We start from the raw sequence: 25,995 nt of genomic DNA on the forward strand, positions 1-25,995 counted from the left end.
TTATATTTATTCTGAAATTTGGACATGAACATTTCATAAATGCATGGAGCACACTGTCCTGCAACATTTTAATTTTAGTTTAAGTTTCAGTGTAAGAACTGCTAACTCATTGCACTGAAAGTTATTATTTATATTGTAGTAGCACTCAAAATCTGAATCAGAATCAGGACCCCATTGTGTCAGGTGCAAAAAAAAAAAAAAAAAAAAAAAAACAACACTAAGTCTCCAGCCTCAAAGAGTATCTCATTTAAGACAAAATGCAAAAGTGGGTGTAACAAGCCACAGAAGGGGAAAAGGGTGATGAATCAGAAAGATTAATAGGTATAAGATCATGCAGTTAGATAGATGAACTGTGTACACAGCCATATTCAGATTCAGTTACATTTTTAAATTAGCTATTTTCTTAAACAAACTATTAGATTATTTCCATTGCTGTCTAATTTTAGGCATTTTACAAAAATCTTTGCCTCTTCCCTTTTTGTTTATATTTTTAAATTAAAATACTAAATACAAATCAGTTCCATCGTTGCCCCTTTTTTTTAAGCTGGCCGTACTCTGCTCAAGGTCCACTTTTATATTATCTCCTCCACAAACTCCAAGTCTCCTTTAAACTAAAAAATATACCCACAATTAAGTTAGTGACACCACAGGAAAGCCAGAGGCACTGACTGCTGCCTCCACAACCCTCTTCTTCCTCCCAGGAAGAGTATGTGTCCTTTAGTGGTCACTCCCTAGTGTAGGGAGAAATGAGGGTGGGTGAGGCTTTCATGATCTCTTTGAAGAGAGGGGACTGGGTAACAGGGCATGGGGGAGCCTGACCTACCATCAGATATGTTCAATGTGTGATCTCGGAAACGACTGCAGATTCTGACACTAGGTCCACTTACTGATAAACAGCTACATTTATTCTAGCGCATAAATCCAGTAATAATACCACATTGTGCTTATTATAATAAATGAAGTACAGTGCATTCACAGCACCGATTGTTAAATACCTATTTCTGTCTGACTTAATTATTGCTTTACAAGTTTCCAAACAAAATAAGCTTCTCAGTGAAGGCGACACTATAAGTTTTAAAATAAACATTGCAGCTCAAATTACATTTACTTTGTTTTAAAATCACCTTAAGATGAAGGATTATGTTAAATTTCAGTCCAGGAAATTAAAAAAAAGAAGTTATAAGCAACTCAAGTAACACCACCTCAACTTTATCTGTAATTGTCTTTGGAGATGCAGAAATATGGGGAACAGCACATGCTAGGGTTGAGCAAAGTGGGCCAGACAATGGTTAATAAAAATAAGACTTTATCCATTGGGGTTTCACAGTTGGGTATTCACTCAAATATGGAGCTATCTGAGGATTTGTTTTTAATTACCAGCTTTTACTGTATTTCCAATTGTACAGACCCTCACACTAACAGGAAAGGAAAGAGGGAATTAAAGACTATACTTAGAACTGAAAAGCCATGTGGCCTGCCTACAGCTGAACAATACATTGGAAGACATTGCTGTTATAAACAGGATATCTTTAATATGGCTGCACAGGTCTGGAAGCCAAAATGTAAATGGATTGTCAAATGCTCTTATAAAGAAAAATACTTCAACTACAGGATTAGGAAAACTGGATTATCTCTTTATTTGAAAGCATTAGAGAGCATCACTCCTTGCCCAACCTTTTGCTGCTAATTGTGCGGAAACAGAAAATGACTTATGTTCCTCAGAAAGACTGCAGGTTTGAAGCATTTGATGGCTTCTAGAGGACATAACTTGGTGTTCAAATCCCCAGGCATGTGCTACACAAATAAACCCTTCTTCTTTCAATCAAATACACATCTGATTAGTACACTGGGCAAAGACTCTAAGAACCATTGCTCCACCCACATGAACAACAAACCACAGAAACACTTTAAACAAATGCAGGCAGCAGAACTCAGCCAAGAGGCTGGATCAATGAGTCATACTTTGGCAGCAGGTACTTGAGGCTCAATTAACAAGGCCACTGTGAGGCCACACTATTTCTGAACCTCTGATTATATTTGCATTACAGTTCTGTATTTAAAAGGGACTTCCTTTAGTACAGCGTGACTCCTTTGTTTCAAACCACAAATCGGTTTAAGATATGGTCGCTTATTCTCAGCTCTAACGGGAGCTTAGAGTGTTGCAGAAGTAGTAATGTTCTGGAGAGGAGGGAGCACACCTCAGGCCATTTTCCAATTACCCTCATGGTTGAAAGGCTTGAGAGCAAGGCATGTACACAGCACTGCTCAGATGGAGGTTAAAATACAGGATCTTTCAAGGTGGTGCTAATGGGGAGCAAAACAAGCAGAAATGTAAAATCCTGGAGAAAACCGAAAAGGAGTACTTGTGGCACCTTAGAGACTAACAAATTTATTTGAACATAAGCTTTCGTGAGCTACAGCTCACTTCAGAAAACCATAACAGCTGATTATAAAATATCAAAACACACTAAAAATGCCCCAAATTACACTGAAGGAATCTTGGCTTAGCCACTAATAAATATTCCACGCAAGAAAGCCAGCAAATACGCATAGTACACATTAGCATGACCAAATGTCTGGAGCCAAAGTGTAGAATGCTTATTTTCCTATTGCAAGTTTTTAACACTATATACAAAGCCAAGTAATATGGCAAAAGAACTGCTGCAGTTTCTGGCTTGCATGAAAACATGACACAGTACGTCCTTGGACTTATTCCAAGGACGATCACTTAAAAAACCAACAAGTAGAATACCAACGCTGAGCGAACACACCAAAGGCGCTATAGTTATAGTGGGGTGTTGGAATTAAAGTTGAGAGTCAATTACTTTTTAAAAGACAATTAATTCTACATGCTCTACATCCTCACACCGACTCGGATTGTCTTGAAATTTGCAGTCCCTCATAGAGGTGAGGGGTAGGGTTAGTGCTCCAAATCTGGGATCTTGAAAAACCCAGCATTTTATAAAATCACTTGGTTCTTCTAATTTGTTTTGTACACACCTTAAACTAAGGCTCTGATCTCCCACAAACCGATTTCAGTTGCTCAGGATTTACCTCAGTAAGGCACGCAACTCACTATCCCTCTGAGCGCTATTCAAGTAACTCAAGTTGTGTAGCTTAGATCGACTTTCCCCTTTAGAGTAGACAAGGTCTTAACTGTTGAGGGCTTGTCTACACAGGGAAACTGACCACCACAGCTGCTGGATGACTTTCTTGTCTGGACACTATTCCAGAATAAAAGTGACCTTATTCCAGAATACATACTCCACTCCCAAAAATATACCAGTTAATGCCTGTTATCCATTGTAGAGAAACTCCAGAAGAATACTGAAAGCTATTCTATGAATATGCATGATCCTGCCTCTGGGGTTTCTTCTAAGAGGTAAAGCATAGTCACGAACTGACTGCTATTGGAACAGACAGATGAGTGAAGAAAGAACTGCCTTAGGGGAAAAGACTCAATATGGTGAATAAATTATTAGAGGAAAAAAGTCTTTCCAAGCAATGTGATGAAACCTGTGTCAGCATGACTGAAACAGTGCCGCTGGGTATATCAGGCATAAGAAGAAGCAGGGAGGGGAAGAGCAGAACCAGGAGGCATTAGGAGGAAATATATTAAATGGAAGTAAAAACAGTGAGGCTAAAACTGCGTTCCTAGTAATAATACCAGATAGTAACATGTTACTGTAGACCAAGGGTGGGCAAACTTTCCGGCCCGAGGACCACATCGGCATTGCAAAACTGTATGGAGGGCCGAGTAGGGAAGGCTGTACCTCCCCAAACAGCCTGGCCCCTGCCCCATATCAGCCCCCTCCCACTTCCCACCACCCTCAAAACTCTCAACCCCCGCCCTGCTCCTTGTCCCCTGACCACCCCCTCCCAGGACCCCCTGGCCCTAACCACCTACCGGGACCCCAACCCCTATCCAACACCCTCCCACCCCCCGTGCCCTGATTGCCCCGACCCCTATCCACACTCCCTGACAGCCCCACCAGGATTCCCATGCCTATCCAAGCCCCCTTGCTTCCTGTCCCCTGACTGCCCCCGCGGGGGCCTCCTGCGGGCCCCCCCACCATACTGCTCAGAGCAGCAGGAGCCACAGCCAACCACACCGCCCATGCTGCCCGGCAGGAGCGGTGGGCCACAGCACTGGTGGCGTGGCACACTGAGGCTGCAGGGGAGGGGAGACAGCAGGGGAGAGGCTGGGGGCTAGCCTCCCCAGCCAGGAGCTCAGGGGCCAGGCAGGACAGTCCCGTGGGCCGGATGTGGCCCACGGGCCGTAGTTTGCCCACCTCTGCTCTAGTCCCTCACCCACAAAATCCAACCACACTGATGGCAATACATTTAAAATAGCTCTATTTTAATGTCTAAATATTTGCTTCTCTACAGTGAGGATTTCTAATTCTCAGATATTTGTACATACTTTAGTATTTTTAAACACATGCTTAGCAGATATAGTAATCTCCTAAGGAGAATACCCAGGCAAAAAAATCAATTCAATTCTAAAAGGTTCAGCAATATATTATGTCTAAAGGAGACTCAGATTACACTGTGTCAGGATTTACTTGGTATATATCCTGTTAGCAAATTAATTTGCTATTTTAATTTTTTTCCCTACAGTTCTGAAATGCGGGGAAATTTAAGTTAAGGCTAAAACAAGCTTCCAGGGCTGTAACTTATTAGGCTTTGGGAAGATCTTGATCAAATACAATTTTATAAATGGGGTGCATGTGGAAGAGGAAAGGCTAGTTCGTTATTTATTTGCATTGCAATGGCACACAGAGGCTCCAAAAGGAGACCAAGGATCAGGAACCCACTGCACTATACATGCATGTAACATAAAGGGCTTATAACCCAAGTGTAGGACTAGAGACAAAAAGCAGACACTATGAAAAGTAAGGGGAACAGAGGGTAAAAGGAGTTTTTTGAAGGGTGATTTAAGATGGTAGAATGGAATTTTATTTTGGAGGGGTTTTCTACCATCTACCAACTTAGTTTTAGTGTTTCTCCCTGCAACACTCCACGTTCAAGGGCCTCGAGATGCAAAGGAAAGTTTCCTCTTAGCCAAATCAAACGTGTGTTCTGGGCATTAGCACTTCCTTAAAGGAGGTACCATCTGCAGTTGGAAAGACTAGAATAATGAGATCTGATACTCAAGTCCATGATATGAAGATTAGTGTGTGTTTGCAACACTTGCACAGCCAAATGAAAGAGCAAGGAGAAACGTATCCACTACTCATGGAAGATGGTTTTGTCTGCTCTGAGGTATCTTACCTTTCTCAGTGCCAGAGAAGATGGAGATGATTTTGTTCCTAGGTTTTCTCTCTTCTGGTACAGACGGCAGAGGTTTCAAGCTGTGGTTGGTAGACAACTGGTCTTTGCCCCCTGAACTGAAGATAGTACTGCTCATTCGAACGGGAGGGGCTGGTGGCTTATCTTCCATTTCTCCGTTATCAGACATGGCTCTTAATGGCTAGACAAAACCCTGAAATGGAAAATAGGAAACAAGTATAAACATGACTGGCAAACGTAAGGTAACAAAAACACTAGAAACAAATGCTGGATTCCTTCCAAAATTACCAGAAAAACTTACTACAAAGGATGCACTTCCTCTTGAAGGTGTATTAGGCATGTTAACTAAGCTAACACCATCATCTAAATCTCCAAGTCTTTTCTTATCCATTTTATAATTAGGCTTGGAAGGATATTTTTATCTCTAGGTGTCCTAAATGTCAATTTCCCCGTACACAAACTGACAAATATATTTTCATCAATAATAAAAATTTACAGATAGGCAAAGAAAAATGCTGCTTGAGTACTTAGAGTTTGATTTAAGCATATTTGCTTTGTATATTTTGAAATGTGGTGTTGATCATTTGTGTTTCAACTGTTATAAAGTTTTAACCTTTTGAATCTCAACATCTACTGTTAAACAATTGTCTGACCCCCACCATAATTTCCTGCAACTGTGAAAATTTAAATCAATAATCAAAATGCTTAAAACCAAACATCAATATCTCTTGAAATTTTAAAAAATTGAATTTTGCCAAGCCTATTTATAATGCAAGCTCTTTGCGGCAGGGACAGCATTTAGATCTCACACAATGACAAACACTTAGCTAACACTAAAGTAGACATTGAATGAAAATAGTGTTCCTCCTCTCTGCCTAGAAGCACATTTGCTACTACCTACTTTTGAATGGCCTACTTTTACATATTCTGACTACCTTCTTGGTACATCAGACTGCAAGAGAAGTCCCAAAAGTAAACCATGTCAAAAAGTCAAACTAAACAGAATCACAGAAGACAGATATGGAAAAGACCAATTACAATAATTCCAGCAGCCACCACTTATGAATGATACAAACAGAAAGACCTTTTATATGCGCCCTAGAAGCAACACCTCCAATACAAATCCCTTACAAGACACACTACCCCTATTCAATGGAAAAGGAATGACTGAAAGAAAACCTGGCCAGAAAAGCTACCATGTTCTTCCAAAATAACCATTGGTTAAATGTGACTGAACTCTACCTCAAAAGCAAACCTTCAGCTGTCTTATGGATGAGGCTGGAAGTGGCTTAATATACATCAGTAATAAATGTCATCTGAAACCAGCCAGTTCCACTACTGAAAGTCATTTTGCCTTCATTTCCCAGTTGTAAAATGGGTCTTCTCACCTCTGGGAAATGCTTCAAGATTCTTGAATGAAAGGTGCTCTCTCAGCAAAATGTAATTGACCCAGACTGAAAAGCAGCTATGATTACTGAAGCATTTAGCATCCAATACCGAAACATTGTCAATTAAGAAAATATTCAAACTTGGGAGCATGCTGAAACAATTTTTTATTGTTCTTCAGCAGGAAATTTTATGTGGTAGGATTTCCACAAGCAATAGCGATAATAGCCTTGAATATCTACAGTGCCTTTAATTCAGCTGGATCCCAAAAGATTTGATTGCTTGAACTGACTGTACAATGTACACATTTTATTTAAAGAAAAAAAAAAGCATTAATGCTTTAAGATGAAAAATCTGCAAATGAACAGTTAGAGACCCAGACAATTCAATTTTCCCAGTTCTTAAACCTTCACTCACTCTCATCCCAGAGTTACATTGCCTAAAATTTGCAAAAGTATATTCATAATTACTAAGAGGTTGTTTGAAATGTTTTTTTTTTTAATAAATGAGATTTGATACTCTAGTAATTTGTTAACCTGATTTTTGTGGATAAGAATTTTTGCAAATTGTAGGAGGTAATGTTAAAATTGGGTGGGCGGTACAAACCAGACGGGATGAACACAAGATGAAGAAGAATTAAAAGCAGCGAGCAACAGGAAGGATCCCTGAACTGTTAATTGCCCGAGAATTTAGCATTTTGTTTTTTAAGAAATGTTTAACCGTTAAAGTAAATAGGAGCTGCTCAAATGACAAGACAGAGCTTCTTGTCTCCTGCAAGACAAAGAGAAACCAATGCTCTTAGCTTCTTGATTATTCAAGTAATTGAGACAATTGAGCTAGAACACAGGCACAATGTTGAGGGCTACTAGTGCTTGGCTGCTACTGGGGTTCTTATTAAAAAAAGTGGTGGTGTCCTTATGTTCAAATGCCTCCATTAATACTAAAATGGAGAAAGGCCAAGGAAAGCCAGCACCTAGGTGAGAAGTTCCACATTTGGGAAAACCTACACAGGATTCCCCCCCGCCATAATAGCCTGCTGATTTTTACAGTCTCTACTCATAATGAAATATGGAGCAAACTAATAGAAAACATACACTGTGAATTAAAGTGCTTACTAAATTGCATTTTGGTGATAACTGAGAAGCAAATGGCTCCCTCATTATTCCTGCAACTCTCTCTGTCTTCACTAAGAAAACCATGCCAAGCACCTCTCTTCTCCCTCCCCAAAACTGTGTGAAAAATGGATGCCCCACTGGTCTTCACCCAGTTCAGCAAACTGTTAGCAAACTTTACTTACACTGGTGCAGAACTGGACTGATCCTAGGCACACCAGTAGGGCAACTATTTTCAATGACATTTAAAGGAGTCAGGGTAAAATGTGTACGACATCTTTTATCAATACATCTTATTTTCATATCACAGATATTATGCTGCATAGCATCTTTGTACGTTGACATGTTCTTGGCAGAGAAACTATAAACTGAATGCCATCATCTAGCCTCTCACCAATGAAGGCTGTATAGTGCCAGTTCCTAACTACTAAACAAAGCAGGCTCACTTCAAAGACCACAAGAGTGTAATGTCATATATCATGTACTCTGAAATAGAGCGTAAATTGTTGCCATAAATATCTAAGCAATATAGTTTCTCTACAAATATCTTTACAATGCCAGTTAGTACTATGCAAGGGTCCAGTACCTTAACGGTAAACTGGACAGTTGCTAGTTGTCCCTCTCTATTGAGAGATTGACGTGGGACAGCTGTCAATGCTGTGTAATATCTACCTAGAAGAATCTGTCTTCAGACACTTTTCTCTGTCCAGGTAGGAATAGATATGATTGCAGTATCTGAATACAGTGGAGATTTAGTAGTTTAGATTCAAGTGACTTTTTCAAAGCCCAAAGGTTTGCTGAGTTTATCGATGCGTTCAGATTTTTGTAGCTGTACACAGGACCCTCTGTATTTTCCAACATGTACATCCTGAGGCAACAGAATTCCAAAATTTCATTATTTCAAGGTAGGGAATCATAGAATATCAGGGTTGGAAGGGACCTCAGGAGGTCATCTAGTCCAACCCCCTGCTCAAAGCAGGACCAATCCCCAACTAAATCATCCCAGCCAGGGCTTTGTCAAGCCTGACCTTAAAAACTTCTACGGAAGGAGATCCCACCACCTCCCTAGGTAATGCATTCCAGTGTTTCACCACCCTTCTAGTGAAAAAGTTTTTCCTAATATCCAACCTAAACCCCCCCCCCCACACACACACACTGCAACTTGAGACCATTACTCCTTGTTCTGTCATTAGCTACCACTGAACAGTCTAGATCCATCCTCTTTGGAACCCCCTTTCAGGTAGTTGAAAGCAGCTATCAAATCCCCCTCATTCTTCTCTTCCGCAGACTAAACAATCCCACTTCCCTCAGCCTCTCCTCATATCTCATGTGTTCCAGTCCCCTAATCATTTTTGTTGCCCTCTGCTGGACTCTCTCTAATTTATCCATATCCTTCTTGTAGTGTGGGGCCCAAAACTGGACACAGTACTCCAGATGAGGCCTCACCAATGTCGAATAGAGGGGGACGATCACGTCAATCGATCTGCTGGCAATGCCCCTACTTATATATCCCAAAATGCCATTGGCCTTCTTGGAAAGTAGGCACACTGTTGACTCATATCCAGCTTCTCATCCACTGTAACCCCTAGGTCCTTTTCTGCAGAACTGCTGCCTAGCCATTTGGTCCCTAGTCTGTAGCAGTGCATGGGATTCTTCCATCCTAAGTGCAGGACTCTGCACTTGTCCTTGTTGAACCGCATCAGATTTCTTTTGGCCCAATCCTCTGATTTGTCTAGGACTCTCTGTATCCCTCCAGCGTATCTACCTCTCCTCCCAGTTTAGTGTCATCTGCAAACTTGCTGAGGGTGCAATCCACACCATCCTCCAGATCATTTATGAAGACATTGAACAAAACCGGCCCCAGGACCGACCCTTGGGGCACTCCACTTGATACCAGCTGCCAACTACACATTGAGCCATTGATCACTACCCATTGAGTCCGACAATCTAGCCAACTTTCTATCCACCTTATAGTCCATTCCTCCAGCCCATACTACTTTAACTTGCTGGTAAGAATACTGTGGGAGACAGTGTCAAAAGCTTTGCTAAGGTCAAGGAACAACATGTCCACTGCCTTCCCCTCATCCACAGAGCTAGTTATCTCGTCATAGAAGACAATTAGATTAGTCAGGCATGACTTGCCCTTGGTGAATCCATGCCGACTTCCTGATCACTTTCCCCTCCTCTAAGTACTTCAGAGATGATGAGTGTACACAAAGATTTTGTGGGAGCTACTGGTTCTAGCAAAATGGAAGGTCTTCGAACAGCATGAATCCCTATTAAAGGGACAGTGCAGAGCAGGAGAAAAAACTGTATGTAGGCCTCTTGATAGTGCCAGATCTTATGTGCCGGGAATAAATGACATAGGTGAAATTCAAGGGGCCTGTTCTCTATGGAACTTGGATAAAAATGTGCATATCTGTGGTAGTGAGGATACATGGAGTCACAACCCTAGTGCTATTGATTCGAGGACACCCATTTCGCAGAAAACAGATTTTATTTTAAATCCCTTTTTAAAACCAATTTACCACCACTTGACAGATGTCTGTATGGAATGTTGTTAGAATAAAAATGAGACGTCAATTTGCATAGGCCTCATTGTTTTCAAATATTGTCAATAATTATGTGTGATTGAAGACATGCCAAACAGAGCTAGTTGAACATTTTTCATTTGAATGATTTTCTGACAAAAATGCCTCTTTTGGAGAACCAAAAGTTTCTGTGGGAAATGTTAGTTGTGCCAAGAAATTCAAATTTCTGCTGGAAAAATTGAAATGGCAGATCCCTGCCAGAAAGACACTTGTCAATTTCACTTTCCCCCAGTGAAACTGACAAAAAAAAGCTTTCCTGGAAGGCCAAGGCCCCGATCCTCTACCTCCTGTGTCCCTCTGTCATCACCCAAGCCAGGCTCTGAGTGGCCAGGCTCTGCCTGGGAATGAAACTGACAAGAACCATGCAGGCAAGCAGCCAGGAAGGCAAACATTTCTGTTTCAGTTCTCCTGAAAAAGGGACTTTTTCTTGAAAACCCTTCTCAGGAACAAATACAGCTGCTGGAGAGGCAAGGATCTCAGCAACTCAGGCTTCCCTCTCTGCTCCAGGGCTGGAGATGCACAGAAGGATAAGCTCTGTGATTGACAGACTGCTGTGAACAATAGAAGCTTCAGATATGTCAGTAACTTCTCCTTAGCTAGGCTCCTCAGTACATGCTTTGAGGGTAATTTACTTCAAGGTTTTTCTTCAAATATTCTGTCTGGTACAGAAAGGAAGGCCAAACTCTCCTTTTTGTAAAGGAGTTGTACTACCTGCCATTGCTGGTTCAGATTTTCTTTCAATACTGCTGTTTTCACACTTGAAAAATTAATGTAAAGCAGCAACGGCGGGAGATGGGACACTAGAGGGTGAGGGCTTGACTTACTACAGAGAATTACTTCCCAGGTATCTGTGTGGTGGGTCTTGCCAAATTGCTCAGGGTCGGTCTAATAGCTATATTTGGAGTCAGGAAAAAACGGTTACTCACTTCTCGTAACTGTTGTTTTTCAAGAAGTGTTGTTCATGTCCATTCCAATCAGGTGTGTGCGCACGCACATGCACAGATGTTGGATCATATTAAAGTAGTTCTGTATTAAAATCACAAATGAGTTTGATTCCCCACAGTTTAAATTCCAGGGTATGACTAATTAAGAGGTCTCTTGGTTTTTGGTACTGTTTCTCTCCCTCTCTGTGTGAAACTTGCAAGCTGCTAATTGTGTTAGTACATTCTAAGACAGTCTGTTTTCAAAGCAATTCTTTGCAACAACAACTACTCACACAGAGAGAGACTCAAAGCAATACTCTAACAGAAAGAGCACCCAGAGACTCCCTACCCTTTTGTTGTATTCATCTCGCTTTAACAATTGTGGTTAAAATAGAGAAAGAGGATTTATGCGGATGGATGTTTGGTGCGGAAATAACTGAATGATCAGGGAGATGCCAGCCTAAGAATCCAGTGTCCATCAGCTGAAGAAGGCATCAAGTGGAAATAACCAGAGGACCCCACGGAGGGCAGACTGGAATCCACCCAACAGCCTCAAGAATGGGAGAACCAAAGAACAAGGTAACATCTGGCAGCAGGGAGCCGTCAGGAACGTGCTATCTGCTGATTGATTCAGCAACAGCATGATGAAGCAATTCCCATAGACTGGCATAGGAAGAAATTCCTATAAAAATGGACTCTAGAAAGTGAGAACTTTGGGGTCTGATTCTGCAAACCAACTTCCAGGAGCATCAAATGAGCATCTGACAAGGCCCTGGCTCCCTCCTCATGTCCAGGCCACCTGGCCAGTGGCTTGGCATGAGCAACTCTAAGGCTGGTAACTATGATAACAACCTTGCAGAACCTGTGTGTGTGTGTGTGTGTGTGTGTGTGTGTGTGTGTGTGTGTGAATAAATATGAGATTGAATGGAATGTTATAGCTCTAACTGCTTGCTAGGATTCTTTCTGTATTCACAATAAATGTGGCATTTTGCCTTTTCCCCTTAATAAGATCCTGCTGGCTTTTATTTTATTGATATAATACAGTGGCTGGAAGATTTTTCCCCATAGCAGCATCTGTCGGGTTGGTCTGGGCGCTCCCTGGAGTCACACCTTCATGACGCTCAATATAGAGCCCTGCCGACCAGCTACCCCTTCAGTTCCTTCTTGCCAGCTACTCCGACAGAGAAGGAGGGTGGGTATTGGAATGGACATGAACAGCACATCTCAACGTTACTGAGAAGCGAGTAACCATTTTTCTTCTTCAAGTGCTTGTTCGTGTCCATTCCAATCATGGGCCTCCCAAGACAAAGTTCAGGGGTGGGATTGGAGTTGTCCACGGACTGGAGTACTGCTTGTCGGAAGGCCGCATCATCTCTGACCTGCTGGGTGACCACATAGTGCACGGCGAAAGTGTGTATGGAGGACCATGTCGCTGCTCTGCAGATTTCCTGGGGGGGGAATCTGAGCCAGGAACGCTGTAGATGAAGCCTCACCCTGGTGGAGTATGCAGTGATCGGAAGTGCAGGAACACCTGCCAGGTTGTAGCACTCACAGATACAGGACACTATCCATGACGAGACACGTTTGGATGAAACAGGCTGACCTTTCATCCTGTCTACCAACAACAACTGCACCAATTTTCCGAATGGTTTAGTTCTCTCAATGTAAAAGGTCAGAGCCCTGCAGACATCCCGAGAGTGGCCGCTTCCACTTGGGTCCTGGAGTGGCCTTTGGTCAGCTAGTCATCAAGGTACAGAAATACCTGTACTGCTCCCTGCCGCTGGAATGAGGTTTAGAGTGGAAAACCAGGATGAAGATGTCCTGGTTGATGGTGAAACTGCGACACAACCTTCAGGAGGAAAGCAGGGTGAGCGTCTGAGCTGAACTGTGTCCTTCTAGGACACGGTGTAGGGAGGGTCTGATGTTAAGGCCCTGAGCTCAGACACCCTCCTGGCCGAGGTTATTGCTACCAGGAATGCCACCTTGTAAGAGAGGTAGAGCAGGGAGCATGTTGCTAAAGGCTCAAAGGGGGGCTCCCCCATGAGCCTAGAAAGGACCAAGTTGAGGGCCCAAGCAGGGACCGTTTGATGGACGTGAGGGTATCACCTGTCAAGCCCTGTTAGGAATCGGCTGACCACAGGGTTAGCAAATACTGAGCAGCCCTGCACGCCTGGGTGGAGGGCTGAGATGGTGGATAAGTGCACCCTTCTTGAAGGCAACGAGAGACCCTCCTGCTTCAGATGGAGGAGATAGCTTCAGTGCTGCACATTCTGGACTAGCGTTGGGGGCAAATGGCGCAGCACAAACCAGATTGAAAATCTCTTCCACTTGGCAAGGTACGTGGCTCTTATAGAGGGTTTCCTACTGCCAAGGAGGACCTGTCTAACCTGGTCTGAACAGGAAAGCTCCAACGGATTTAACCACGGAGCGTCCACACCGTGAGACTGGAGGTTCGGGTGTTGAAGACGTCCATGTTCTTGTGTGAGAAGATCTGGGGAGAGCAACAAGGTAATGGGGGCTCCCACAGACATTTCTAGGAGGGATGCGTACCAGTGCTGACAGGGCCAGGCCGGTGCTATCAGTATGACCCGAGCTTGATCTCTGCGGATCTTGAGCAGCATCTTGTGAACGAGCAGTATTGTTGGAAAGGCGTATAGGAGAGAACCTCCCCAATGGAGGAAGAACGGATCTGCAGTGGAGCCTGGGCTGTGATTCTGGAAGGAGCACAACTGCTGGCACTTCCTATTGCGTCACATGGCGAAGAGGTCTATCGGGGGAACCCCCACCTCTAGAAGATTGAAACTGTGATGTCCGGGTGAAGGGACCACTCGTGGCTGTGGAACGACCTGCTGAGGTGGTCCTCCAGCTCGCTCTGTACCCCAGGGTGGTACAATGCCTGAAAGTGAACTGAATGTTCTACTCAAAAGTCCCACAGCATGAGGGCTTCTTGCCACAGGGGAGAGGAGCGTGCACCCCCATTTGCTGATAGAGAACATTGCTGTTGTATTGTCCGTCATGACTGAAACACATTGTCCAGTTAGGTAAGGGCAGAATGTCTGGCATACTAGGCACACCACTCTCAGCTCTCTGACACGGATGTGGAGACCCAGATCTGCCTGCGACCAGAAGCCTTGAATTCTGTGGTCTCCCAGATGAGCTCCCCAGCCCAAGTCTGATGCGTCCGTCACCAATGATGGAGATCGCTGTGGGGCAGCAAAGGGAACCCCTGGGCACAACTCCTGAGCGTTGATCCACCACCGGAGTAGAGGACCGGGCCAGGCAGGGTCGCAATCCTGTCCAAGCTGTCCCAGGCTGGGCAATACACTGACGCGAGCCACGACTGGAACGATCAAAGCTTGGCTTGAGTCTGGCATGCTGCACCATGTAGGTACAGGCAGCCATGTGTTAGAGAAGTTTCAGGACGTTTCTTGCTGTAGTGATGGGGAACTGCACGAGGCCTCAGATTATGTGGTTGAAGGCCTAAAAGCTCACCTGTAGCAGGTATGCCCTGGTTTGGGTCGAGTCCAGCACTGCCCCATGAACTCTATCCTCTGGACCGGAGACAGTCGATTTTGCTTCATTTAGGAGTAGACCCAGATTGTCGAGGGTGGCTCTGATAAATGTGACCTGAGCTTCCACTTGGGTCCTGGAGCGGCCTTTGATCAGCTAGTCATCAAGGTACAGAAATACCTGAACTTCGTGCCTCTGCAAGAATGCCGTGACAACTGCCATGCACTTGTGAAGACTCAAGGTGCTGCTGACAGGCCGAATGGGAGAACAGTAAATTGGTAGTAGGTACTGTTGACCACAAACCTGAGGTACTTACAGTGGGGCTGAGAGATTGTGATGTGAAAGTATGCATCCTTCAAGTCGAGGGCGGCATACCAGTCTGCTGGATCCAGTGAGGCGATGGAGGCCAAGGAGACCATGCGGAACTTGAGTTTCTTTACAAACTTGTTGAGTTCTTGCAGGTCCAGGATTGGCCTGAGGCCGCCTTTAGCCTTCGGTAATAGGAAATACGGGAATAGAAACCCTTGCCCCATGCTCCTGAGGAACTGCCCCTAGTGATAGGAGCAACTGCACCTCCTGAATGAGGAGTTGCTCATGAGAAAGGTCCCTGAGGAGGGATGGGGAAGGGGGGTGGAAGAGCAGGAGGGCACAATTGGATGGAGTATCCCCTCTCTACCATTGAAAGCACCCAGCGGTCCGAAGTGATACGGGACCATGCACGGTAGAAAGGGGACAGTCGGGAGGAAAAGGTAAGGCAGGGTAGATCCAGTCTCTGATCTGGTGTGCCATCCTCAACAGCACCTTCAAAAGGCCAGTTTAGGGTCAGAGGGCGGCTTCTGCTGGCCAGAGCCCTGGCCTGAGAATGGGTGTTGCCTCCTCCTTCCACTCCTGTTCCTCCTCCGAGAATCGTCCTCTCGATTCTGTTGATGGAATCTCAGAGGATGTTGTGGTCTGAAGTGTCTTCGCTGTGTGGCAGGAGTGTGCAGGTCCAACGACTTGAGAGTGGCTTGTGAGTCTTTCAGGTTGTGTAGCCTCTTGTCTGTCTTTTCAGAAAAAAAAAGTCATCCTCAAATGGGAGGTCCTAAATAGTCTGCTGGAACTTGGAAGGAAGCCCTGAGACTTGGAGCCAGGCGCCCCTCCTCTTGGCTACTCACATAAAAAACTTACTTTACACTGTATACTCCTGGGGGAATTCTGCACCACTGTGCAATGCAGAAGCAGAAATTAACGTTGCGCAGACTGAATTTCCTCCCCCGCCCCCAAAATGGGCTGCAGTGCTGCTAGCGGCCACTAGGGGTCACTGGACTCAGCAGATCCCAGCTTGCACATGGAAGACACTGCTGTAGGGGGGAGCTAGAGAGTTCCTGGCAGCTGAAGTTCCCAGCATGCCCTGAAGGAAGGAGAGGGCAATGTGCAGGAAACTGTGCAAACCTAGGACCAAGCATCAGGTTGTTTCTCCCTCTGAATCCCTGGGCTTGTGGGGGGAAGGGGGTGGGGGCGAATGGGTGTCTGGGCAAGAGGGGCCCCCACAGCTGGGCTGTTGCAGGGGGCCTGCAGTTGGACTGTGGGGAGGAGAGGGTTCGGGTGTATTGGCTGAAGGGTGGGGGGACGGACAGAGAAATAGTAACTGGGTCTCATAGAGGTTTCTTGAACTCTCTACTCCCTTGGAAATTTGTGTCTCTGTCTGTATTATTACATATACATACATACATACATACATACACACACACACACACACGTATATTTGCTAACAAGTATTTTGAAATAAGTTACCAAAATAACTAAAACTGGCATGATTATGTAATGTTATTTTGAAAAATAACATTTGCAGATTCTAAAAATATTGTGCGCAGAATTTTAAAATTTTTAGCGCAGAATGCCCCCAGAAGTAACTGTACTAAAATATTTAGCCTAGAACTACTTGTTTCTTTTTTTTTTTTTTTTTTTGGCAGGGACGGGGAGAGATGGGGACTAAAGCAATCAGGGTTAGGGGAATAGAGCACTGGGAAATCCTCAAGACCATCCATTCGATAAGAAAAAAGGCACTTTAAAAATGACAGAACAGCAGCTGTGCAAATTCCTTAGATCTCCTCTTCTGAAGCCCAGCTGATAAGCTGTTAGTTTTGTTTTTTTCCAGAGTACTTGAAAACACCCAAGACTTTGTCCGAATGAGGGATGTGCAGCATTTCAGGAGGAAAATGATCCCAAGCAACATGGTGGGGAGCAGCAGGAAGAGCAGAGCTGCAGACCAATGTGACAAAAGCAGAACAGAATGGCAGAGTGAACAGTGCATTAGTGTTAAATTAGCCACCCAGGTTTAGCCACTTGCGATTATAGCTCAAGTTTTATGAACATGACTTTTTTCACAAGAAATGTTTAATTTTTATTAAATCAATTTTTATCAAAACCTTTTAAAGTCACAAAAAATGTTTAAACAAATATGGGTCCATTTCAAACCCTGCAAAATGGAAACAATTTTGAGTTTGTGATTTTTAAAAAAATATTTCCACTCACAACACAGCTCATTTTATGATACATGTAAAAGTGATTTTTATTTTTATTAATGGTTAACATTCATGCTGAAAATCAGGTTTACATTGAAGGGGGTGGGGTGTGAACTCTCCTTCCCTATTCAGCCTGCAGGGAAACAGTTTGCACAGAGGCAGGAAGTGCTTTCGAAACCACTGCAGAGAGGCTGGCACTCTGTACAAAGGCTGGAGCAAAAACTGTTGAGTGCATGCAAGATCTGCAGTCTGCCGCTAGCTCTTCTTCACCCACACCTCTTGCCACTACAGAAGGGAAAAGGTGTCTCACTTGGCATAGCTGTTCTTGCATCACCACAGCTGGCTTGCTGAATCATAGCTTTATGGATATGATTGCAAGAAGCATGAAACAATTACAATTCTGACACTTACGAGTAGTTCTTGAATACTGGCAAAACAGGAGCCTAATTCACATTTCTGTGCGACTTTTACCCAGATGGCTTGAAGATACTTCAGTAAGGCACATGAGATTCATATTAATTAGACTTTTTTCCTAACTTCCTGAAATCTCAGACAAGTGGGCCTGTTAGGTCTGGTGAAGAGATGACTGTGGAAAACGGCGCAGGCTGCAGGGATGTGCTGGCTGCTGCTTTCTGTGGCTCCCATTGACCAGGAACAGCGAACTGCGGCCACTGGGAGCTGCAGGGGGCCATGCCTGCGGACGGTCAACATAAACAAAATGTCTTGCAGCCCTCCAGCAGATTACCCTGATGGGCCGCGTGCCGAAGGTTGCCGACCCTTGTTATAGTCAATTATTGTACTAGACTTTTTTTCTCTGTGTGAGGAAGAGGGTTTGAGAACCTGTTGCGTAACCCAGTTCACTCAAGAGACAAATAGAAGATGTGTCGAATATAAAAGTAATAAAGATGAAAAGCCTGAGAAGAATTCTGCAGCATTCTCAGGAGTGTACTACTGATATCAAAGATTATATCAAATAGTGTACTGGTATAGCAAGCTTGTCTGAACACACTCACCTTGATATAGTCCTCTTTTTCATGAGTGTAAAGTGGGTGGTTTCCTGGGAAACTTGTTAGGCATAGCCCTTAATTGTGTTGGCCCTGAATTCTTTTGAGACTGGCTTTGGTTTGCATTGGTTTCTGAGCTCACATGCCATCCTTTTATGGTTTCCACCTTTGCAAGTGGGTGGGTCATCATGTTTGTTACTGAGGTGGTTCCTGGGATACAGAACTCCCTCCACACTAGAAACCTCATTTGGTTCCTCTCCACTTTGAAAAGGCAGTTTTTAAAGCTATTTTCAGAATAACTTAGTATCCCTATATTTATCTCATTCCCCTGAAATCCATTTCTCTCCTTTATTAAACTGGAAATATGACACTTGTTTTGGAGTGCTTGTACTTCAGCAGGATTTATGTTTTAAATATACTGCACTTTGTGTTTTATCCTGTTGTATAGCATCCAAGGATTTGGGCAGAGGTAGAGAGGGGAAGAAGCTATATACATATAATAATTTCAGAGAATAAGTATTGAAATATTAAAGCTTTCACATTATAAGCCAAAAATTGTTAAAAACCCAAGGAGGGTTTTTATTTTTATAGTGTTTCAACAGTTCTATTAAACGAATGTCTAAATCAGGGGTCTCAAAGTCCAGGCCCGCAGGTGATCTGCAGCCTGAGAACCTCCCCACTGCGGCCCACAGAGGAGACACGCATGCAGATACACTGCTGGCAATGTCTACTGCAGGTGCTGCCCTCCACAGCTCTCATTGGCTGGGGGAGAGGGACAGAGATACCATCAGTAGTCACCTGGCAAAGTCAGCCATGGAGGCAGCATCACTTTTTCCCCACAATGAAAACAAACAATTCAAAATACCGAACACAACTATCTGATGCACACCTTGCTGCAATCCTGAAGGTTTCAACTGCTCAGTCACTGAGACCAAACATCAACAAACTGACAGAACTGAAGCATTGCCAGGTGTCTGGCAAACACTAAAAACTCTCTGGCAGGTGAAGAATTGTATAAAGTTGTATGACAGTTTTATTATTTATAAGAAATTCAAAATAAAAATTACAATATAAATGTTTTCTTTTCTGAACACCATCTTCAGTGATATTATTGGCCTGCTGGGAGGATTTGAGGACTGGCACTGGTCCTAAGGTAAATTGAGTTTGAGACCCCTAGTCTAAATGATTAGAAAGAAGGACTGGAGGAAATGTCTTATAAGGACTGGTGTGTAGTAAACTGATTTAACACCGAGTGAGAATCAGAATGCAGTTCATGTTATAGCAACACTTGTTCAAGTTCTGGTGAGATAATTATTCTCAGTGCTCCAATCCACGTCTTCAGTGATTCTGATTGACAATTCCTTCATACCCCTTTGTTTATTGCTTTTTGAGAAACAATCTTCTCAAAAAAAAAGTTTCCTGAATGGGATAAGGTCTGATTTTTTTTGTTTGTTTATTCTGGAAGGGAAAGGAAAAAAGGTAAAGTTGGTGGCAGACCTTCGATAAGCAGGTATAGATGCTGTGTGATAAATGCTTCCAATCTTCATTTTGGGGCCACTGGTTTTATGAAAGATCTTCGTAGACCAAACAGTTTTTCAGTACAAAGCAAAGTGCAGAGTATGTATATGCACATATATTTTTTAAAGGCTTCCACTGAGCAATAAGTTTCCCTTGAATAGTTCACTTAGTACCGATCATAGCTCACTTCCTCTCTGGGATTAGCTCAAAGCAGTTTTCGGACAAGTTTTTATTTCAGCCTGTTACACCTAGCCACAGCTCACTTCCTGCCCCATCACTAGCAAGCATGTTAGTACAGTAGCTAATCAATTTTAAATGACTTACTCACTCTAGAGAAATTCTAATCTGGTTTCAGATGAACCAATAAATTCAGATTGCTTCATACCAAAAGCAACACACAAAAAGGAACTATTAAAAGCTGAACAGGTTGGTTTCATAAGATTCCTTCAGCTTGATCTGTAGGGGTCCAAAAACTATACTAAGAGTCCAAATTCAAGTATTTTCAAGCTATTTCTACCTTTTAACTCATCAGAAAATTTATTAAAAAACATACTAGTTGCACACATAGAATTGCATGTATCCAGACTTGGGAAATCTGCCGTTGAACTTGCCAAACTGCCAAAATGGAGCCTGTGAAAAGCAAAAACGAGAATAATCTTGACAACAGTCGGTAGGAGTCAAAATGGTAATCCACTCCTGTCAGGGTTCCTTCCCCACTCTGAACTCTAGGGTACAGATGGGGGGACCCGCATGAAAGACCCCCTAAGCTTATTCTTACCAGCTTAGGTTAAAAACTTCCCCAAGGTACAAACTTTGCCTTGTCCTTGAACAGCATGCTGCCACTACCAAGCATTTAAAACAAAGAACAGGGAAAGAGATCCACTTGGAGACGTCTTCCCCTCAAAATATCCCCCTAAGGTCTACACACCCCCTTTCCTGGGGAGGCTTGAGAATAAAATCCTCACCAACTGGTTACAAAATCATCAAAGACCCAAACCCCTGGATCTTGGAACAATGGAAAAATCAGTCAGGTTCTTAAAAGAAGAATTCTTTTTTAATTTTTAATTTTTTAATTTTAATTTTGATTCTTATTTAAAAAAAAGAAAGGTAAAAATAATCTCTGTAAAATCAGGATGGAAAATACCTTACAGGGTATTCAGATTCAAAACACAGAGGATCCCCCTCTTGGCAAAACCTTAAAGTTACAGAAAACAGGAATAAACCTCCCTCTTAACACAGGGAAAATGCATATAAAACAAAAGATAAACTAATCCGCCTTGCCTGGTTTACCTATACTGGTTGCAATATTGGAGACTTGGATGAGTTGGAGAAGATGGATTTCTGTCTGGCCTCTCTCAGTCCCAAGAGAGAACAACCATGTAAACAAAAAGAAAAGGAGTACTTGTGGCACCTTAGAGTCTAACCAATTTATTTGAGCATAAATTTTTGTGAGCTACAGCTCACTTCATCGGATGAATGCATCTAGCTCACGAAAACTTATGCTCAAATAAATTGGTTAGTCTCTAAGCTGCCACAAGTACTCCTTTTCTTTTTACGAATACAGACTAACATGGCTGCTACTCTGAAACGATGTAAACAAAGAGCACAAACAAAAGCCTCCCCTGCCCGAAGATCTGAAAGTATCTTGTTCCCTTATTGGTCCTTTGGGTCAGGTGCCAGCCAGGTTAGCTGAGCTTCTTAACCCTTTACAGGCAACAGGATGTTGCCTCTGGCCAGGAGGGATTTTATAGCACTATATACAGAAAGGTGGTTACCCTTCCCTTTATATTTATGACAACTCCACTTAGTCATAATAATACACTTATTTAGCTTCTATATACTAATATACTGAAGTCAAATACCTCTGACCTTGTAAGGCAGACAGCAATCTTAATAGGGTTCATTGTCACAAGTCTTACCAGATTTAGATAGTCTCAGATAAACTAATGTACATGCCCAATGCCAGACTACATAGCTATAGGAGATAAAAGATGGAAGTTTAAAAAACACGGATATTCACTGGGGGAAATGGAACAAACCCTACTCTAATCCCCTCCAACCAAGTGAAGAACTTTAACACTTCATCGATTTATTTGGTTTGACTAAAAGTTGTTAGAGGGCCAGAAAGACTAGATTCAAAAGTTTACGAAACAGTGTTCGGATAAAAGCTCAGAGGAAGTCTAACAACTTCACAACTCATACAAGGGAAATAACTTATTAAATTTACTCACAGGAGAAGCCTCCTCACTGATGAAGCAGAGAACTCACTTGAGCGGTTCCTGCCACATTCCCAAAGCACACACACCACTTCATGCCTGGAAATGTTTAAAAACAGAGGCAGTCTCTCCCTCACATGTCTGTCCCCAGGCTAGGCGCTTTGACAAATCTTAATCTACAAGGGATACAGGAGAAGTTCAGAGTACTACCTTGCAAAATAATAACTTTGCAAGCCAAATGGTGTACACAATAGCAATCCAGGCAAATTCTTTTCATTCTATCCTTTTTCAGGCTCCCACTCCTCCCTATCTTTTTTGCTAGCACACTCAAAAGTAGAGGAGCAAACCTAGGGCAAATAAACAGCTGGAATTTAGTTATCAACTGGACATGGCAAGAAAAAATAAGGTAGCATCAGAATACCGCATAAAAGCAAATCAGAAAGGTAGCTTCAACATGAATCATGGAGAAAGGATTGGTCTCTCCAAAACTGACTAGTCATATGCTCTACAGTAGACTTAACTACAGAAGAAATATATTCTCATAATGGGGCGTTTTAAAAGTGTTGCAAAGGTTTTGGTACCTCCTTCTAAATAAGGTAGAACGTACTCCAAAGCCATAGACAAGAAACACCCAGAAATAAAATATTTCCCCCTTAGGCCATTTTTGTGTAAAGATGCAAATCTTACATTATGCTAAAAAGCTGTCATCTTAGGTCAAGGGCACTTCAAGTGATATGCAGAGTTCTACTAAGTGACCCACGGCTGACATAAGCCACTCTCTTTCATATTGAGATGGCCCACAACCTACGTATTGCAAATAGCACTGCTGTTCAGTAATCTTCACCCTTATTGCTGACACAGCAAGGCATGATTTTTGTGTAATGACTAACAAGCAAAGATAAACTGCTCTTAAAGCTCCTAGTAGGTTGCCACAGTGGCCCTCACTTTCATAAAATCTACACATCCAGCTACAACAAAAAGCCAAATAATGGTGTGAACAGCTTCTTCAAAAAACCCAAAAGGCTACAGACTCAAATCTGGAGAAAAATCATTTCCTACTATGCTACTCTCAATCACTGACAGATCTTTCATTAGAAAAGATATGCTCTGTGACTATCTTGCTTTTCACTATTAAAGATGGCATATGCAAAAGCCTCAATACCCAACCATAAACCTTCTGTTTTCTTCCATGACCAAACTAAACCAAATACCAACAACTAATTATAAATTTCTGCTTGTCAGGGTTCCTTCCCCACTCTGAACTCTAGGGTACAGATGTGGGGACCCGCATGAAAGACCCCCTAAGCTTATTTCTACCAGCTTAGGTTAAAACTTCCCCAAGGCACAAAGTCTTTGCCCTTGGATTAGGTAAAACACTGCCACCACCAAGGTGATTTAACAAACCATCAGGGAAAGGACCACTTAGAGTTTCTATTTCCCCAAAATATCCCCCCCCAAGCTCTTACACCCACTTTCCTGGGGAGGCTTGAGAATAAAAAAGATAAGCTCAGACCAGCCTTGGATTTTTAGGACCCAAAAACCCCAATCAGATTCTTAAAAAACAGAACTTTATTAGAAGAACAAAAAAAGATAAGCAAACAACTCTGTAAGATCAGAATGGAAGACAATCTTTGAGGCAGTCAAATTCAAAACATAGAGAATCCCTCTAAGCAAAACCTTAATTTACAAAGACACAAAAACAGGAATACACATTTCCTCCAGCACAGCGAATTTCACAAGCCAAAACAAAGAAAAACCTAATGCATTTTCTAGCTAGATTACTTACTAACTTTACAGGAGCTGGAGGGCTTGCATCCTTGATCTGTTCCCGGCAAAAGTATCACACGGATAGACAAAAGTCTTTCCCCCCCCTCCAAATTTGCAAGTATCTTGTCCCCTCATTGGTCATTTTGGGTCAGGTGCCAGCCAGGTTACCTGAGCTTCTTAACCCTTTACAGGTAAAAGGACTTTGCCTCTGGCCAGGAGGGATTTTAATAGCAATGTAGACAGAAAGGTGGTTACCCTTCCCTTTATATTTATGACACTGCTAAATAAAATACACATTTGGCACAAAGACAGTTTTATAGTTGATGCGTGTTAATGAATGTGAGTGAATTATAAGTGAACGAAGCATGAATATATCTATATCTGCTCTATATCTTTGTTCTATATCTTCCAAATGCCAACTCATTAATCACATTTGTTTTATGAGTAATTAACACCCAAGATAGACGGGCACGAAAATTGGGTAAGATAAAACAAAAACAAGCCAGGTTGCTTTATTTATTAGGACTGTAGATGTGTGCATGGTGCAAATACATATTGTTGTGCTCCTCCTCCATTAACTCTGCCCATATGAGCCTGTAGAGAACCAAAGAAAAGGAAATGTCCATCAATTTAAATTCTCTACAGGCTCCCAAGAACCAGTACAGGAGGGGAGGAGGAGGAAGGTATGCAGTGTGTTTACATCACCAGCATATCGGTGATCCCAACAAATGAAGAGATCTGGGTTGTTTGCACGTGCTCATACTTCAGTAGCTGGGAGCAACACACTTTCAAGCCCTTATTTGCACAAGCTGAATTCTTCCAAGCCAAAGGGAAATGTGAATTTTTTTTTTTTGGAAGTTTAAAGGTAGAGAAAACTCAAATTACTACTAATTGTTTGTGATATCACAGCAATTTGGACCACTAGTCTGTGCTTGTCATCCCTGACAACGTGTCTTTATTAGGGCTACTGATGAATCGGTTAACTCACGTGATTAACTCAAAAAAACGCAATTAAAAAAATTAATTGTTATTAATCGCACTGTGAAACAATAGAATACCAATTGAAATTTATAAAATATTTTCGATGTTTTTCTATTTTTTCAAATATATTGATTTCTATTACAATACAGAATACATGTATAGTACTCACTTTATATTAGTTTTTATTACAAATATTTGCACTGTAAAAATGATTAAGCAAAAGAAAGTATTTTTCAATTCACCTCATCTAGTAGTTCAATCTCTACTGTGAAGCAAGCTTTTGGCTTCCATTACTTATAATGCTACTGGTATTGACATCACAACTGTTGCACATTAGAATCAATGGTAGAAAGAGTTACAAGATTGGAGAGAGAAGAGACAGAACAAACCTGTCCCCAAAAAAAGCCATTTATCCCCACGTGCCCTAAATTCAGGTCTTTGTAGCTATTCTAGGGGATAGACCATGGATGCAGGTTTATGAGTATTACTACCTCTGAGCTAATGGACCAGTTCCTTTCACTCAGGCAATAGAGACTCATGCTTTTAGATCTAGTGGTCCCTGGAGCACAGTTACACAGTGGTACTCCATGTGGGGAGTTGAGACAGACCTCTGAAGCTTGGGACCAGCATCTCCAGCCACTTTAAGTGTGTAACAGTTGCTAATAGCATGGCTCTGTCCCCGTCGTTTCCCCTCCCCACCAGTGGCTAGAATATGTAACTTGCTTATGAGTTTGCTACTAGACTTGAGCTAGTGGATCAGGTCTTTTAGTCCAAGCTGTAGAAGCTCATGTTTTCACATACAAGTGACCCATCCACCCTACAAGCCACCACTGTGTACCACCACAATGTATGGGCACCATCTGCGGGAGACTGAACACAGGACCTGTGGATCTAATAGCATGAGAATGTTGGTGTTGGTAATTTTAAACACATTAGTGGGACACCGTCGCACATCAGTTTTCTAAACTGAACCATAGACAGAGGCAGTACATGGGGGGCATACACGGTAAATTTATAACAAATCAAGAGTAATCTCCATAGGGAAAACCAGTACTCAGTTTATGTCCCTGACATCCAAATGGCATGACTCAGCTTTGTGGTGCTATAGCCCTATCTGAGAGCTACTCACAACATGATGTCCCAGTTCAGCCCTGGAAGAATCCGCCTAGCCACTTGTCAGCAGGAAACTTT

At 42.7% G+C, this 25,995-nt stretch overlaps 1 protein-coding gene across 2 annotated transcripts in view; it reads right to left on the reverse strand.

The window, feature by feature from the left end:
* Nucleotides 1-25,995, reverse strand: part of PAK2 (p21 (RAC1) activated kinase 2) — a 76,748-nt gene that overhangs the window by 28,501 nt on the left and 22,252 nt on the right. The window contains exons 1-2 of one of the 2 annotated variants that reach the window (XM_084639341.1): nucleotides 25,934-25,951; nucleotides 5,275-5,485 (exon numbers count right to left, since the gene is read on the reverse strand). In XM_084639341.1, the coding sequence (XP_084495467.1) occupies nucleotides 5,275-5,461 (187 nt within the window). In that variant the 5' untranslated portion in view covers nucleotides 5,462-5,485; nucleotides 25,934-25,951. Of the gene's footprint in view, nucleotides 1-5,274; nucleotides 5,486-25,933; nucleotides 25,952-25,995 lie in introns of those variants that run through there. The other variant, XM_084639340.1, reaches the window with a different exon arrangement.

The sequence above is a fragment of the Lepidochelys olivacea genome (genome assembly GCF_965140295.1).
Source record: "Lepidochelys olivacea isolate rLepOli2 genome assembly, chromosome: 9".
Lineage (NCBI taxonomy): Eukaryota > Metazoa > Chordata > Testudines > Cheloniidae > Lepidochelys > Lepidochelys olivacea.